Source organism: Neovison vison, chromosome 10 (genome assembly GCF_020171115.1).
Source record: "Neovison vison isolate M4711 chromosome 10, ASM_NN_V1, whole genome shotgun sequence".
In the NCBI taxonomy this organism is placed as follows: Eukaryota; Metazoa; Chordata; class Mammalia; order Carnivora; family Mustelidae; genus Neogale; species Neogale vison.
The window spans coordinates 4,987,266-5,001,824 of record NC_058100.1 but is presented as its reverse complement, the minus strand read 5'-3'; the positions used below and the strand labels follow the sequence as shown (position 1 = coordinate 5,001,824).

At 49.7% G+C, this 14,559-nt stretch overlaps 1 protein-coding gene and 1 pseudogene across 1 annotated transcript; both read right to left on the bottom strand.

The window, feature by feature from the left end:
• Positions 1–3,609: 3,609 nt before the first annotated feature.
• LOC122918071 lies at positions 3,610–3,820 on the bottom strand (annotated as a pseudogene).
• A 10,337-nt stretch (positions 3,821–14,157) lies between these two features.
• On the bottom strand, positions 14,158–14,559 carry NHLH1 (nescient helix-loop-helix 1). Its single transcript, XM_044266230.1, has one exon. The coding sequence runs from the start codon at positions 14,557–14,559 to the stop codon at positions 14,158–14,160; it is 402 nt and encodes a 133-aa protein (XP_044122165.1).

Sequence of the window (14,559 nt, the reverse complement as noted above, 5' to 3'; positions counted from 1 at the left end):
GAAAACGTATGATCATCTTAATACCTATCAAAAACACATTTGACAAAAATCCAATGTAAAGTTCTGATTTTAAAAACTTCTCAACAAATTTGGAAAAGACAGACACTTCTTTAACCAGATAAAGGCTTCTACACACACACACACACACACACACACACCCCTACAATAAGATCATATAAAAACATCATGGTAAAAGATTGAATACTTTCCTCCTAAGATCAGGAACAAGGCAAGGATATTTGCTCTCACCACTGTTCTTCAGAATTATACTGGAGGCTTTAACCAGCACAATACGGCAAGAAAGATTAATGGCATCCAGACTGGAAAGGAAGAAGTAAAATTGTCTTTTACTTTATTTTTTTAAAGATTTTATTTATTTATTCGACAGATAGCGGGAGAGAGAGCAAGAAAAAGCACAAGCAGGGGGATCAGCAGAGGAAGAGGGAGAAGCAGGCTCCCCAGTGAGCGGGAACCTGACGTGGACCTCAGTTCCAGGATCTGGGATTGTGACCTGAGCTGAAGGCAGATGCTTAACTGACTGAGCTGCCAGGCACCCTGAAGAAAAATTGTTTTTATTCAGAGATGACGTAGTCATCTATATGGAAAATTCAATGGAATCTACAAAAAGTTACTAGGTCGAACAACTGAGTTTGGCAGGTTTTTAGGCTATAAAAGATCAATTCGCAGAAATCAATCATGTCCCTGCGTACTAGTTGAATTAATTTCCCTTGGCTGCCATAACAAAGTGTCACAGCTGGGACGGCTTAAAACAGCAGAACTTAGTTCTCTCACAGTTCTGGATATTAGAAGTCAGATTCCAAGGTATTGGGAGGACCACGCTCTCAATGAAGGGTCTAGGGGAGACACCCTCCTTCCTCTTTGAGCTTCTGGCGTCTTCTAGCAATCCATGTGTTCCTTGGCTTACAAACGTGTTGCTCCAATTTCTGCCTCCATCTTCACATGGCTTTCTTTTCCCCATAGGTTTTCATGTCATTTTCCCTCTCTGCATGTCTGTGTCCAAGTTTCTTTCTGAAAAGGTCACCAATCATATTGGATCGAGGGCACACCCTACTCTAGTCTGACCTCATCTTAACTCTGATTAGATCGGCAAAGACCCTACTTCCAGATTAGATGACATTCACAGGTACCAAAGATTAGGGCTTCAATATATCTCTTGGGGATATTTAACCCCAAACACTAGCAATGAACACTCAAAAGCTAAACTTAAAAATACTATTGATTATAGCATCAAAAAAACCCCCGTAAAATCCTTAGGGATAAATCTGACCAAAGATGTGCACCGAAAATTACAAAACATTACTCAGATAAATGAAAAAAGTCCTAAAGAGGGGTGCCTGGGTGCTCAGTCAGTTGAACATCAGACTTGATTTCAGCTCAGGTCATGATCTCAGTTTTAGGAGACTGAGCCCTGCCTCTGGCTCTATGCTGAGCAGGGAGTCTGGTTGGGATTCTCTCTCTCCCTCTCCCTCTGTCCCACCCCGCCCCTGCTTGTGCTCTCTCAAAACAAAAAGAAAAACAAAAAAATAAACAACAACAATAAAACCTTAGAAAGAAAAAGACATAAATAAATGGCAAGATACATATTGCCCATGGATTGAAAGACTCAATATTATTAAGCCTTCGATTCCCCCAGATTGATCTAAACATTTAATATAGTCCCAAGCAAAATAACAGCAATGTTTATTGAAACTGACAATCTGATTCTAAGTGTCATATGGAAATGCAAAGGGCCTAGATCACCCAAAACAACTTTAAAAAAGAAGAATACAGCTGAAAGACTTGAATAAATTCAAGATTTATTTATTAACTCAAGTAATTAAGATAGTATAGTTATAGGCATAAAAAAAGACAAATAGATCACTGGAACAAAATAGAGAGTTCATAAGTACATCTACATATACATGGTCAATAGATTTTTGACAAGGCAACGCAGTAGAGAAGGAATGGTCTTTTCAATGTAGAACAGTTGGATAACTACATGCCAAAAAATAAAATAAAAGAAGGAGGAGAGGGGCGCCTGGGTGGCTCAGTGGGTTAAAGCTCTGCCTTCGGCTCAGGTCATGATCCCAGGATCCTGGGCTCAAGCCCCACATGGGGTTCTCTGCTCAGCAGGGAGCCTGCTTCCCCCTCTCCTCTCCCTGCCTCTCTGCCTACCTGCGACCTCTGTCTGTCAAATAAATAAAAATCTTTAAAAAATTAAAAAAAAAAAAAAAGGAGGAGGAAGAGATGAGGAGGAGAACATCAAACTATACCTGGCATCATACACAAAAATTAACTCAAAATTGACCACAAAACTGGATGTAAAACATAACTTCCAGAAGAACACATAAGAGCAAATCTTTGCAACTTTCAGCTAGGCAAAGATTTCTCAGCTATGACACTAATGGCATGATCCACGGGGTGTCTGGGGGCTCCGCCGGTTAATTATCTGCCTTCAGCTCAGGTCATGACCGGCTACTCCCTTTCTTCTGCCTCTCCCTCTGCTTGTGCTGTCTCTCTCTGTGTCAAATAAATAAAATCTTTAAAAAGAAAAAAAAAAAAGAAGTCCAAAATTTTTGTAAAACACTGTTTAATTTATTAATTTAAGTAATATTAAGTAATTAAATATAATTAATTTAAGTAAAACACTGTTTTACTTAAAATACATTGTATTATTTAGAGAAAAACATGTAGCATAAAATGAAGAAAATAAATTAAACAGTTTTTTTCAAGAAGCCAAGGAAAAGATCATTTGTCTCAAAAATAAAAGTCAGTAATATTACCAGCAAAAAAAAAATTTATCCAATAACAGAGAATTGAAATTCAGGATATGTGAACTATGGCAAAATCATAAACAAGCATGGGGCGTCTGGATGTCTCAGTTGGTTAAGCCTCTGCCTTTGACTCAGGTCATGATCTCAGGGTCCTGGGATCCAGCCCAACATGGGGCTCCACACTCAGCAGGGAGTCTGTTTCTCCATCTGCTGCTCCCCCTGTTTGTGCTGTTAAATAAATAAAGTTTTTTTTAAAAGAATGAACTAGTTCACCATATATTATTTTTAAATACCATCTCATATATAAAAGCAGAATAGAAGTTGTGTGTGTGTGTGTGTGGGTGGGTGTGTGCTTTAAATTTTTAAAATTTTGATACAGTTCAAATTGAATAAGGGACAGGTGAGGCTAGGTTGTGAGAGACAGGTAGGGGGAGCCATGACTAGGGTCCCTCAGGGGCATAGGTAACCAGGCTCATAGAAATCCCAGATGTGGAGAAATTCCCATGATACTTACAAGAACATGTTGTTTGCTGGTGATAGTTACAAGTCCACCTTGGTGTTCTAATTAGACATGATAGTCACAAATCTGCCAGGCTATTCATAAGAAATTTACCAGGTTCCCTGGTCTGTATCCTATAAAAGACCTATCATTAAAGCCCTCGATGGCAGCTCCTTCTGGACCCCGCTGGCTCTAGAGAACTCTTTTCTTTCCTTTCTGTTCTCACCCTCACTTAATAAGCTTCCACTTCACTTCACCTTTTTGTCCCCGAGATTCATTCTTGGACTCTGTGAGACAAGAACTGTGAAACCCTGCCACAAAATCAGTGAGCCATGTTCATTTCAGCTCCTTCACAACCAAACCTGGGGGCAGGGACTGCTTGTTTCTCTGCCTTCTCTTTGTCTGTGATAACCAAGGTATAAAGGTATTTGCTGCATGAAACTTTAAACATCACATTATCCTTATTTTTCTTGATCTTGACAGATTTGACATCCTTTCACCTACCCCTGAGCAGAAAGTCCTTGATTTCTTCATTCTTGCAATGCATGGCTATGAGGGCCATAGGGGACCGAAAGCCAGAATAGAAGTTTTTGACATTTCAATCTTACCTATTTTTTTATTGAAGTATGGTTGATGCACAATGTTACATTAGTTTCAAGTGTGCAACATAGTGCTACAACAAGTCTGGATGTTACACTGTGTTCGCAAGTGGAGCTGCTGTCCGTCACCTTACAGCTCTGTTGCAATCCTTTTAACCCTGTTCCCTGTGCTCTGCCCTCCATCCCAGGTGATCTAGCCATTCCACAACAAAAGCAGAACAGGATTTTAAAACACAATGTTTGTGAAAAGAAAAGGAAAACAGAATGAAATGTAATTCAAGGGGCGCCTGGGTGGCTCAGTGGGTTAAAGCCTCTGCCTTCGGCTCGGGTCATGATCTCAGGGTCCTGGGATCGAGTCCCGTATCGGACTCTCTGCTCAGCAGGGAGCCTGCTTCCTCCTCTCTCTCTGCCTGCCTCTCTGCCTACTTGTGATCTCTCTCTGTCAAATAAATAAATAAAATATTTTAAAAAAAAAAGTAATTCAACACGATTGTCCTGAGATACAAAACACACAAAATAATACAATGTATTGATCAGGGACACCTATATATGTCGATATAGGAGTGAAAGGAGAGTCGAATGACTAAATAAATGAGTGCATAAATAAATCTGTGGCAGGGGTGGCAAGGAAAAGGGGAACAAGGATGGGAAAAGAGGAGGCAACAAAAAGGAAGACGTGGACCAATTATTTAGTGTGCCATAAACTGAGGGCTTTAATTGATTATACCAGCTTAACAAAAGAAGAACAAAAACCCTTTTTTACTTAAAATACATTGTATTATTTAGAGAAAAACATGTAGCATAAAATGAAGAAAACGAATCAAACAGTTTTTTCAAGAGGCCAAGGAAAAGAATAGGTGATTTGCAGAAGAAATACAAACATCCAATAAGAATATGAAACTATTATCATCAATCTCAAATAAAGAAAAACTTAATTAAGAAAAACTCAATATTCTTTTGTGCATTGAATTGGAAAAATATTTAAAAGAATGACACTAGGGACGCCTGGGTGGTTCAGTTGGTTAAGCAGCTGCCTTCGGCTCAGGTCATGATCCCAGCGTCTTGGGATTGAGTCCCATATCAGGCTCCTTGCTCCGCAGAGCCTGCTTCTCCCTCTGACTCTGCCTTTCACTCTGTCTGCCTGTGCTCACTCTCCCTCATGCTCTCTCTCTCTGACAAATAAATAAATAAATAAAATCTTTAAAAAAAAAAAGATAAAAGAATGACACTAATCATTGCTATGAAGTGTGTGAAGAAAAGTAGATTCTCATGTTTGTTTGGAAGAATTGTACTGGTAAGGACTTTTGGGAGGGCAGTTTGGAAGTATCTATCAAAACTTTGAAGATGGAGGAACTACCTGGGTGGCTCAGTCAGTTAAGCTTCTGCCTTCAGCTCAGGTCATGATCCCGGGGTGCTGGAATCCAGCCCCGCGACCCTCCATCCCACTACCCCGGATCCTTGTTCAGTGGGAAGTCTGCTTCTCCCTCTGCCTGCTGCTCCCCCTGCTTGTGCTCTCTCAGTTAAATAAATTTAAAAAAAATTTAATTAAAAAGTATATTCTCTTTAATCCAGCAGTTCCATTTCTAAGAATCTACCCTCCAAAAGTGCTCACATAAGTGCCCAATTACATATGCAGAGAGCAGTGTGGTGCACTGCCGTATTATTCCTAACAAGAGATTGGAATGAACCTAAATGTCAGCAGGAGGAGGGTTATATGAACTATAATACGTATGTCCTAGGTAGAAGTTTAAAAAGTGAAGTTAGTCTATATATACAGATATAAAAATATATTTATAATGTATTGTTAAAGAAAAAGTAAGCAGCAGTACATACTAAGTTAAAGTGTAATGGTAAATGTACAGTATAATTTTAAATGCATGCATCTACATGTTTATATAAGTATTTGCAAAAATCGCAAAAGTCTGAAAGAATACAGACCAAATGGTTAATATGAGTTACTTTAGGGGAGGGAAGTGCAATTCAGACTTACACAATTAGTACGTAGGGGTCATACATCTACCCTTTTTTTTTTTTACATAGGCGCCACACCCAACATGGAGCCCAAGGCAGGGCTCGAACTCACCACCCTGAGATCAACACCTGAGCTGAGATCAAAAGCTGGATGCTTAACTGACTGAACCACCCAGGGACTCCTTAAGTCCAGGCAATTTAGTATTAGTTGAATGTGTTATGATAGGCATATCTTACTTTGGTTCTTTTTGAAACACTTTTTTAAAATGAGAAACCTGGGACTCCTGAGGAGCTCAGTCGTTTGAGAGTCTGCCTTTGGCTCAGGTCATGATCCCAGGATCCTGGGATCGAGCCCCACAGTGGGCTCCCGATCAGTGCTCCTGATCCTGCTTTTTCCCTCTCCCGCTCTCCCTGCTTGTGTTGTCCCTCTCTCTTTCTCTCTGTCAAATAAATACATAAAATCTTTTAAAAAATAAATAAAATTTAAAAAAATAAAATGAGAAATCTGGGGTGCTCTCTCCCCCCCCTTTCTCTCTGTCTCAAGATAGATAGATAGACAGATGATAGATAGAGAGATAAAATAAGAAATCCTATGATTTCCAGTGAAGTGAAAAGATAAGACAAAGTTTCTGGAGGGAAATAACTTATGAGAACCCCGTCTGAAGTGTCAGATGGGCTAGAATATGTGAACAATTACATATTCTCGAGATAAAATGGTAACAGGCACTGGGTGTCCTGGCCGGCTCAGCCAGTAGAGCGTGTGAGTCTTAAACTTTGGGTTGTGAGTTCCAGCCCCACATTGGGTGTAGAGATTACTTAAAAATAAAATCTTTCAAAAAAATAAAAATAAAATAAAATGACAACGTGGATGTTGGGAGGACAATTCAGCAAATTAAAGAGGAAGGTACTAAAAGCAATGATTACCCTAATATAAGCACCATTTATTGAACACTATTATGCACTAGCACTGGGGCAAGTCCGTAGCAGCCAGACTGAATGGCCTGAAATCTCTGAACATCTGTTTCCTCCGCAGAGATAGTGCAGGAGGGACGGAAATGTGACAGCCCGGGCAACGGAATGTGGAGGGTGTCATTTATTCATGTAAGGGACACCCGGGGAGACGCGGGGTTGAGGAAGGAGAGGAGAGGGACGCCTGGCTGGGGTACAGGGAGCCGCAGATCTCTGGGAGGCGTCCCAGCAAAACCGCAGAGAGCAGCTTCCTCCCCGGCCACACCATGGAAGGCTCCTCCATACGTTTGTCCCACTCTCCCTGGAATGTCGCCACCACAGCCACATGCCCCAACAATTCCCAGCACATCTCCCCTCCTCTGTAGTCTATTTTGGAAGGGAGCATCTCTGTCCATCCAAACTTCCACACTGGACACCTGGGGTCCCCTGCTAGCCCACTGTGTTTAAGCCATCACCCAGCCCTACTGAGCCCAGTTTAAACAGCTTTCCTCAGTCTGTCCTCTCTTCTCCATTCCCTCTGCCACTGCTTCAATACAGACTCTTGTCTTCACTTGCTGACCTTGCCATAGCCTTGCCTGTGACCTTGCCATAGCCTCCTAAAACTGTCCCTGCACATATCTGAGCCCTAGCTCGACTCTCTTCACAACCACTCTTACAGTGACGTGTCTACATTGTCCATCTGATGGTGAGTATCTGCCCTACTAGGGAACAGCTCCCCGTTTCCCACTGCTACGTGGCCCCATAGAAGCATGACCACGGGGACCTCTCCGGACCTGTCTCTGCTTACCTCTCCAGGTCACTCTCCACCACTCTCCTGTCCCACTAGCCCCTTGCATTTTATGTCCCAACAAACCACACTGCTTAGAGTGCACTCTAGCTCACAAAACCTCCTCGGGCCTCCGTGCCTTCTACCTGGACTGTCCCGGCTTAGGTAGGGGTCTCTGGGAAAGGGATTCTTGGGCAGGACAGCCCTCTCAGGAACACCTGTTAGGTGTAAGACACTGCAGGGAGCAGAAGGAGGAGCTGAAATGGATCCTCTGGCCATCATGGGCGGGGGGGGGGGGCAAGCACAGCTGGCCTTTCTTGGCTGCCCCTGGACAGGGATTCTGTAACCCGCACCCACCAGTCCTTGCACGCAGGCTGCCCTAGGGAGAGAGCACAACCCGAGACAAGGCATCTGTCTTCCTCCAAGGGCATTCCTGAGGAGGGCCTGGGCAGTGAGCTGGGAAGTGAGTGTCCCCACTCAGAGGAGGAGATTTGTGAAGGGGTCTTGCCAGCCATCCCAGATTTGTCTTCAAGCCCTTGTGCAGACCCAACACGCCCTTACCATTTTCAAAACTGGTCTCGGACCTGCTCCGTCCCTCACCAGCCCCGCCTCTGAGTCCATCCTTCTCCTTGGCCGGACTCCAGTCCTTGCCTGTGCTTTTCACTCTCAGGAGTGTGTGTTCACACGTCTGTCTCCCCACACCCCTTCCCGGCCACGGCCTGGTATTTCAGGACTGGCACAGTGCCTGGCCCACGCTGGCTATTTCATAAACATACGCTGCAGTGAGTAGAAGGGGACTGATGACGAAGGGGAAAGCCACACCATAATAAAAGAAGGCTGCAGGTTCCACACCAGTGAGGACAAGAAGGAGGTGGTGGCTCTGGGCTCAGGGTCCTCCCAGTCCTTCATTCACTTGGGCACCAAGCCCGACGCCCCGCTTATGAGGCTCAAGAACCCCAGGGAAAGACAGAGCAAGGCTCTGAGCTTGGCCCAAACGGGGCAGGAGCCGTCAGAGGACTGTCCGCTGTAGGCGGCCGAGCGGCTGGTGGGAGGCAGGGGTCTACAGTGGGGGGAAGGGGAGGGCATGAAGCCACCGCCAGCTCCCCGTTCCTGCAAGCCGACACTCAGACTGCCCCCCCGGAAAGGACGGAAAAGCAAGCCCACGTGTGTCCGCACAGCCGGGAGCGCAGAGGAGCGAGCACGGCCCCGGGGACAGCGCGCCACGCGCGGACACGCAGCGAATGCAGTGGACACCGGCAGGGAGAACCCGCCCGCATGTGGGTAACACACGTCCGAGAACCACCCACGAATCCCAGACCTCGTCATCCCCGGTCAGCAGCCACGTCCCATCCTCCTCCCAGAAACTCTGACCACAGCAGAGTCCCGGGTCGCAGCCCCACCGCACCTGCCTCCCCGGCGCCGGCGTCCGGGCGCACCTCTCCCCGTGGGCGGGCGGCTCCGGCCCCGAGACCGACGCGAGGCGGCGCCACGGCCGGCCGGCAGGGGGCGGTGTTCTACAAGCGATCGCCAGGGCGGCTCCGCGACGCCGACGCGCGGGGACCCCGGGGGCGGGGCAAGAGCCAGAGGTCCCTCCTCCCGCACCGGGTCGCATCTCCACCCACCGCCCCCGCCCCAGCTCTCCCTCCTCCCCTGCTTCCCAAGCGCCGTCTCTTCTCAGCCTCAGTGTCTCCTTGATGGGGGTAGCCTGTTAATAGCCTTTCCCTGCTTTCCAGAGAAGACGAGGGAAGGGAGCTCCCCTTCGGGGGTCTCCCCAAAACCTTCTCGAGCCCTCCCCACTATGTCTCGGTTTCCAAGGTTGTCAGGACTCTGAGTTTGCGGTTGGACTCCTTTAAGTTGATCCCCGGGCGTCCTTACTGACACCCTTGGCATGACCGGTGGCTCCGGCTAGATGTCAGGCCCCTTCACCGTCTTGGCCTGGCACCTTGTACAGTGCACAGACTGTACAACAGTACAGGTTGTCCCTGCTACTTTCTGCCCCTCACCGTGTCAGTTAGGGGGCACTTGTCATGCTGAACCCTGCCGGGATGACCTCGTTTCATCCTTGGAATACCCCTGTGAGGCAGATCTTAATACAGTCTTCATCTTACAGCTGAGGAGACTGTGATGCAGGGAGTACCTGCGGTTTGCTTGTTGTGGCACAAAGAGCACAGGTGAGTCTGGAGCTTGGACTCAGGTCCTCTGTCTGCCAGCCACAGGCTCTCTGTCCCCTCTATCCCAACACTGCCTCCCTTGTCCCCTGCTCTCACTCCTCTGGCTTCCTTCTTCTCTGAACCAGCCTTCAAGGACAGTGACCTGCCTTCCCCTTCTTTCTTCTGTACCCAGGCCTCGCCCCTTATACACTTCAAGGGCCCAGGAAAGGACACAAGCAAGTGAGCAAACAAGAGGCAGAGAGCTGGAGGAAGGGGAGGTCCAGCTAGAGGAAGAAGAGGATGCGCAGGCAGGTCCTGCGGTAAGGATGGAGAAGGAAGGGAGGTGAGCGAGGGGAGGGAGAGGAGCCCCCGTGCCCAGCCTCGAAAGGGGCACAGGCAGGGCCTCCATTATGTGGCACAAAGGGCCATATGCCTGGCAACTTACACAGAGAGTGTGAGTGTGTGGGTGTGTGTAGGGGGAGGGGAGGCTAGGAGCCTTCCCTCCACTTTCAAGCCCCTTGGGCCTGCTGTGGGCTCTGCCACGGGGGTGGGGTTTGCTTGAGGAAGGGGCAGAGCACTGGTGGGGCAGCGCCTGCGTAATTGGAAGGAAGGCATGGACAGCTGGAAGAGGCCGGCAGGGGTGGGAAGGGGCTGGAGGAGGAAAGAAGGGGTGAGGTGCTCAAGTCCCACTGGCTTAGTGCCCCCACCTGCCCCTGGCCCATCCCACGGGCCCACCTGCTGGGTTTGGAGGGGCGGGGTGGGGGGGTATACAGGGAATGAGGGCCCCAGCTGTCTCCTCTTCTGACATTCCCTCCCTCCTTCCCTGGGTGTTAGCCCCAAGCTCCCACTTTCCCTCCATCCTCAGCCTGGGGACTTGGGTTTCCCAGAAGAGTCCCCTCTCCCAGTGCCTGGCCCCCTGCCCCTTCCCCCTCCCACTCCCCACCTCCAGCTTCCAGTCCTGTGGAGCAGAGCAGCAGCCGAGGCCAATTGATTATCTGAAGAAATTTGGAGCTAGCCAAACAGCTGCAGCTGCCCCCTCTCCCCACCCCCCGGCCCTGAGGGATCCCCGAGCAGAGGGGCCCAGGAACCTCCTTCTGCCTTCCAGCAGGGCAGAGTGACAAGCAGAGAGGCAGGGAACTCAGAGCGCCATGCTGCTATGCAGGGGAAGGCACCAGGCTCCAGGGCCAGGAATGGAGGACACAGGTTCTACACCAGCCCACTGGCATGGGTGAGTCCCATGGCCTTTGTAGACTGCAGCTTACCTGCCTTCAGAACAAAGGTGTTGAATTGAGTGATGGCCATTTAGTGATGGCATGCTCTCTCCCAGCTCCTGCCCTAGAGTCCTCAGACTCTCCCTGGTCTCTGTTCAGTCCTCCCTCTTGCTAGGCTCTGGGCAGAGCACATTTCGTCTAATGCAAATAGGGAAGGGAAGGTGTGTGTCGGTTTCTCCCCCAGTCGAACTTAACCCCCTCCTGCCGCCGATGTCAGGGAGGGAAAGGACACCTTCAGTGTCCGGACATGTCTCGGCATTTCCCTCCCATTGCTTGCCTTCAGACTTCCCAGAGGGCCTCCAGTTTGGAAAGGATCCTTGAGTTTCCCTAGGCAATGGTCCACGGAGGCAGGAAAGTATTCCAGGGTTTCTGCCTGTGCTCTGCACTCCCCCGGGTCTGTCTGGACTCCCCCTCATCGAGGCAGGCACTTCCGTTGCTGGACAGCTCCAGCTAGGGGGTTGAATCTGTTTCCTCTAACTTCCCCCTACTGGTTCCAGTTCTGCTTCCCGGGGTTACCCAGCATGTCTTACTTTCGTTTCTTCTCTCAATATGTAAACATAAGGACCATGTTGCCCCCAACATGCTCTTGTGGAGACACATAGCCTGTTTTTCAGCTATTCCTACTGCAAATTTTTCTCCAGACCTTTGGCCTTCTTGGCCACAAAACGGAATACTCTCTGATTTATTGGGGTTCTTTTTAACATATGAGGCCCCCAGAAATCCCCCTCGCAGTCTGGGTCATTTGAGGGAAGCAGGGCGTTGGCAGGGCAGGACATAAAGAACCTAGGTTTGAACTTCATTTCTGTACCCCAACTGGCTGTGTGACCTTGGGCAAGGCCCCCCCTCCTCTCTGGGCTTTAGTGTCCTCATCTGTAAATTGACTGTAGGGTCTCTTCCAGGATTCCTCTGATATTCTCTCAGAGCTCCTTTTTATCCCTTTTCCTATTCCTTTCAGAGTCCCAGGTCCTCTGTTACGTTCTCCCCCATATCTTCAGGTTGGGGAACACAAACCAGGCCAAGAACAAACTGCAGTGAACACTGACCCAGTTCAGAGACAACAATGAGGAGAGACAAACTTCATGCCATGGCTTTCCCCAGTAGTGTGGACCTACAGACACATGTGTGACTTGGGTTCCCCTGGGAACGTGAGCTCTTCTTCAGGCTCAGAGAGAACAGAGCAGAAGCACAATGTCAGAGGGGTCAGAAAGTGTCACTCAATGAATACCAAGATGGAGGAACATGGGACTCTCGGTGCGGAGGTCTGGGACCTGTGTCTTATACCCTTCCCTGCACCCCTTTACTCTGTGGCCTTGTACCCATCATACTGAGCTCTCATGGCCCCATCAGAAAAGCCTTCAAAGCCTAGGACCCTCCATGCTTAAGCCAGCTTCTCAAGCCAGTCGAATGACCCACAGTCATACCTGATACTAGAACGAGGTCACTTTAATTTTTCTTTTCATATGAAATCAGAAATGCAATGGGAGGGGAATCACACGAAGGACTCGGGGCACAGACCCTGGGGGCCTGCAGCTGGGGGCATTAGGAAGAAGTGAAAGGTCACGGGAGAGGGCTGGAGAGAGATAAGAGGCAGGCAGGACTGGGCGCAACTGTCTGGGGGTAGAGAAAGCTACAGAAGAGTCCAGGAGCCCTGGAGCTGGGGGGAGGGTACCATCCCAGAGGACTCAGTGTCCGGACAGACGGATCTGAGGAATGCATATGAGTTTGGTGAGCAGAGAGTTCGCAGCTGGAGTTTGCACACAAACCCCACACCTGGAGTTTGTAGAAGGAGTAAGAAAGGGAAAGGAGTAACCAGGGAGGAAGCAAGAGAGACCCAGCTAGAACTGCCAGGACCCCCCTTGCTCTACCCCAAAGTGCACAACTCGGCAATAAATAGTAATATTTATAAATAAATAAGTAAATAAATAGATGAATAAATAAATAAATACGTAAATAAATAATATCCTTGTAGAGCGTGGAGTCTGGCGTTGGGGAGGAGGGGGCGTGGGAAGGGCTGTGTGCTGCTGCTTCTGCACCCGCCCTCCTGCCCTTCATTCCCCACTGATCCTGGGCTGCGGGAACAGAGGGGGCCAAGCCACCTGGTAGGGAGGCGCAGAGAGCCTGGGAGTGGGGAGTGGGGCGGGGTGACTTCCCTTGCTGAAGACAAGCTTAAGAAAGGAGAAAAAATATAGCTATAATGAACTGGCCCTAGATCCCAGAGAGCTGAGCATTCCCAGGGGGCAGTAATAGAACCTCCCCCCTGCTCCTGAGGGAGGAAGGCGGGTGGGTTTTGCACATCTTCCCAGTGGGCTGGGATGGAGGGAGCAGATGTGAGATCTGGCCCACCCACTGCCTGGGCCCTCTGCTGAGTCTCTGGGCTGAGTCTGGGGCCATCATCCCCTCCTCCAGGATCTAGGTTTCCCTCTCTCCAGCTGCACACAGGAAGGGAGAAAATTGGGAGGCTGGGTGGGAGCAGGCAGGGAGCTCAGAGAGGGCAAGGCACTCACTACCAAGTACGATCCGAGGTCTGTCTGTGCTGAGCCTCAGGAACAAGCGAGAAAACGGGCATAGTTTTTCCCCTGATTTCCCGCTGAGACTCCCCTGGCAGGAGCCCTCTCAGGAGACCCCCAGCTGCCCCGGGCCTGTCCCTCTGGCCAACAGGGCCAGGCAGAGATGTCTGAGAAGAAGCCCCCTTTATACTTGGAGCCCAGCCTTCCCCCTTCCCTTGCCTATGACCCTCCCTCCCAGGGGCAGGAGAAGCTGGAAAGAGGATGGGAGACGAGACAGACAGAGTCTGGGGTCTCTGGAAATTTGGTCGTGGGGTCAGAAGAGGCAGCAGACCTTGAGAGAGCTAGGGATACCATTTAGGAACCCCAGCAAGAACCCTACACGGACCATCCAGGCAAATATTTCTGAACAGCTGGGCCCCAACCACAAACGCCCTGGAGGTGCAGGGAGGGCCCCCCACCCAGGGGTCGGAAAGAGGAGGTCAGGCTTTTGTTAGCCAACGGTGGGGGGGGGCATCTGCGGGGGGAATGGGGGGTGGGGGGACAGGGTCACCCTGTCTGGGGCTTGCGGGATTCCATGCCTTGCTGAGATGCAGGGGGTAGGAGGGGCCAGGGGACTCCCCCCACCCTCTGCGAGGCTGGAGGCAGGCCCCGTCAGACGTCCAGCACATGGTTCAGGTAGGAGATGTAGCAGATGGCCAGGCGCAGGATCTCGATCTTGGACAGCTTCTTGTCGGGGGGCAGCGTGGGCAGCAGCTTGCGCAGCTCCGCGAAGGCCAAGTTGAAGGCTTCCACGCGGATCCGTTCCCGCGTGGCGTGGGCCGTGCGGTACTTGGCTGTGGCCCGGCGCCGGCGCCGCCGCTCCTCCCGGCTCAGGTGCTGCAGGTCTTTCCGGCCGGGCTCTCCCGGCTCCAGGCCCCGGGCCTGGCCCCCTCCTGGACCCCCAGGCCCAGCCCCATCGGGGCCCGCCCCACCCCCGCAGTCGCTGAAGCCTGACTCGGTCTCTGAGTGGGAGGGAGGCAGGTCCAGCTCCACCGTGTCTGAGTTGAGCATCAT

Excerpts from the sequence above, each read along its gene's own strand:
- NHLH1 (XM_044266230.1), bottom strand. The coding sequence starts at position 14,559 with ATGATGCTCAACTCAGACACGGTGGAGCTGGACCTGCCTCCCTCCCAC.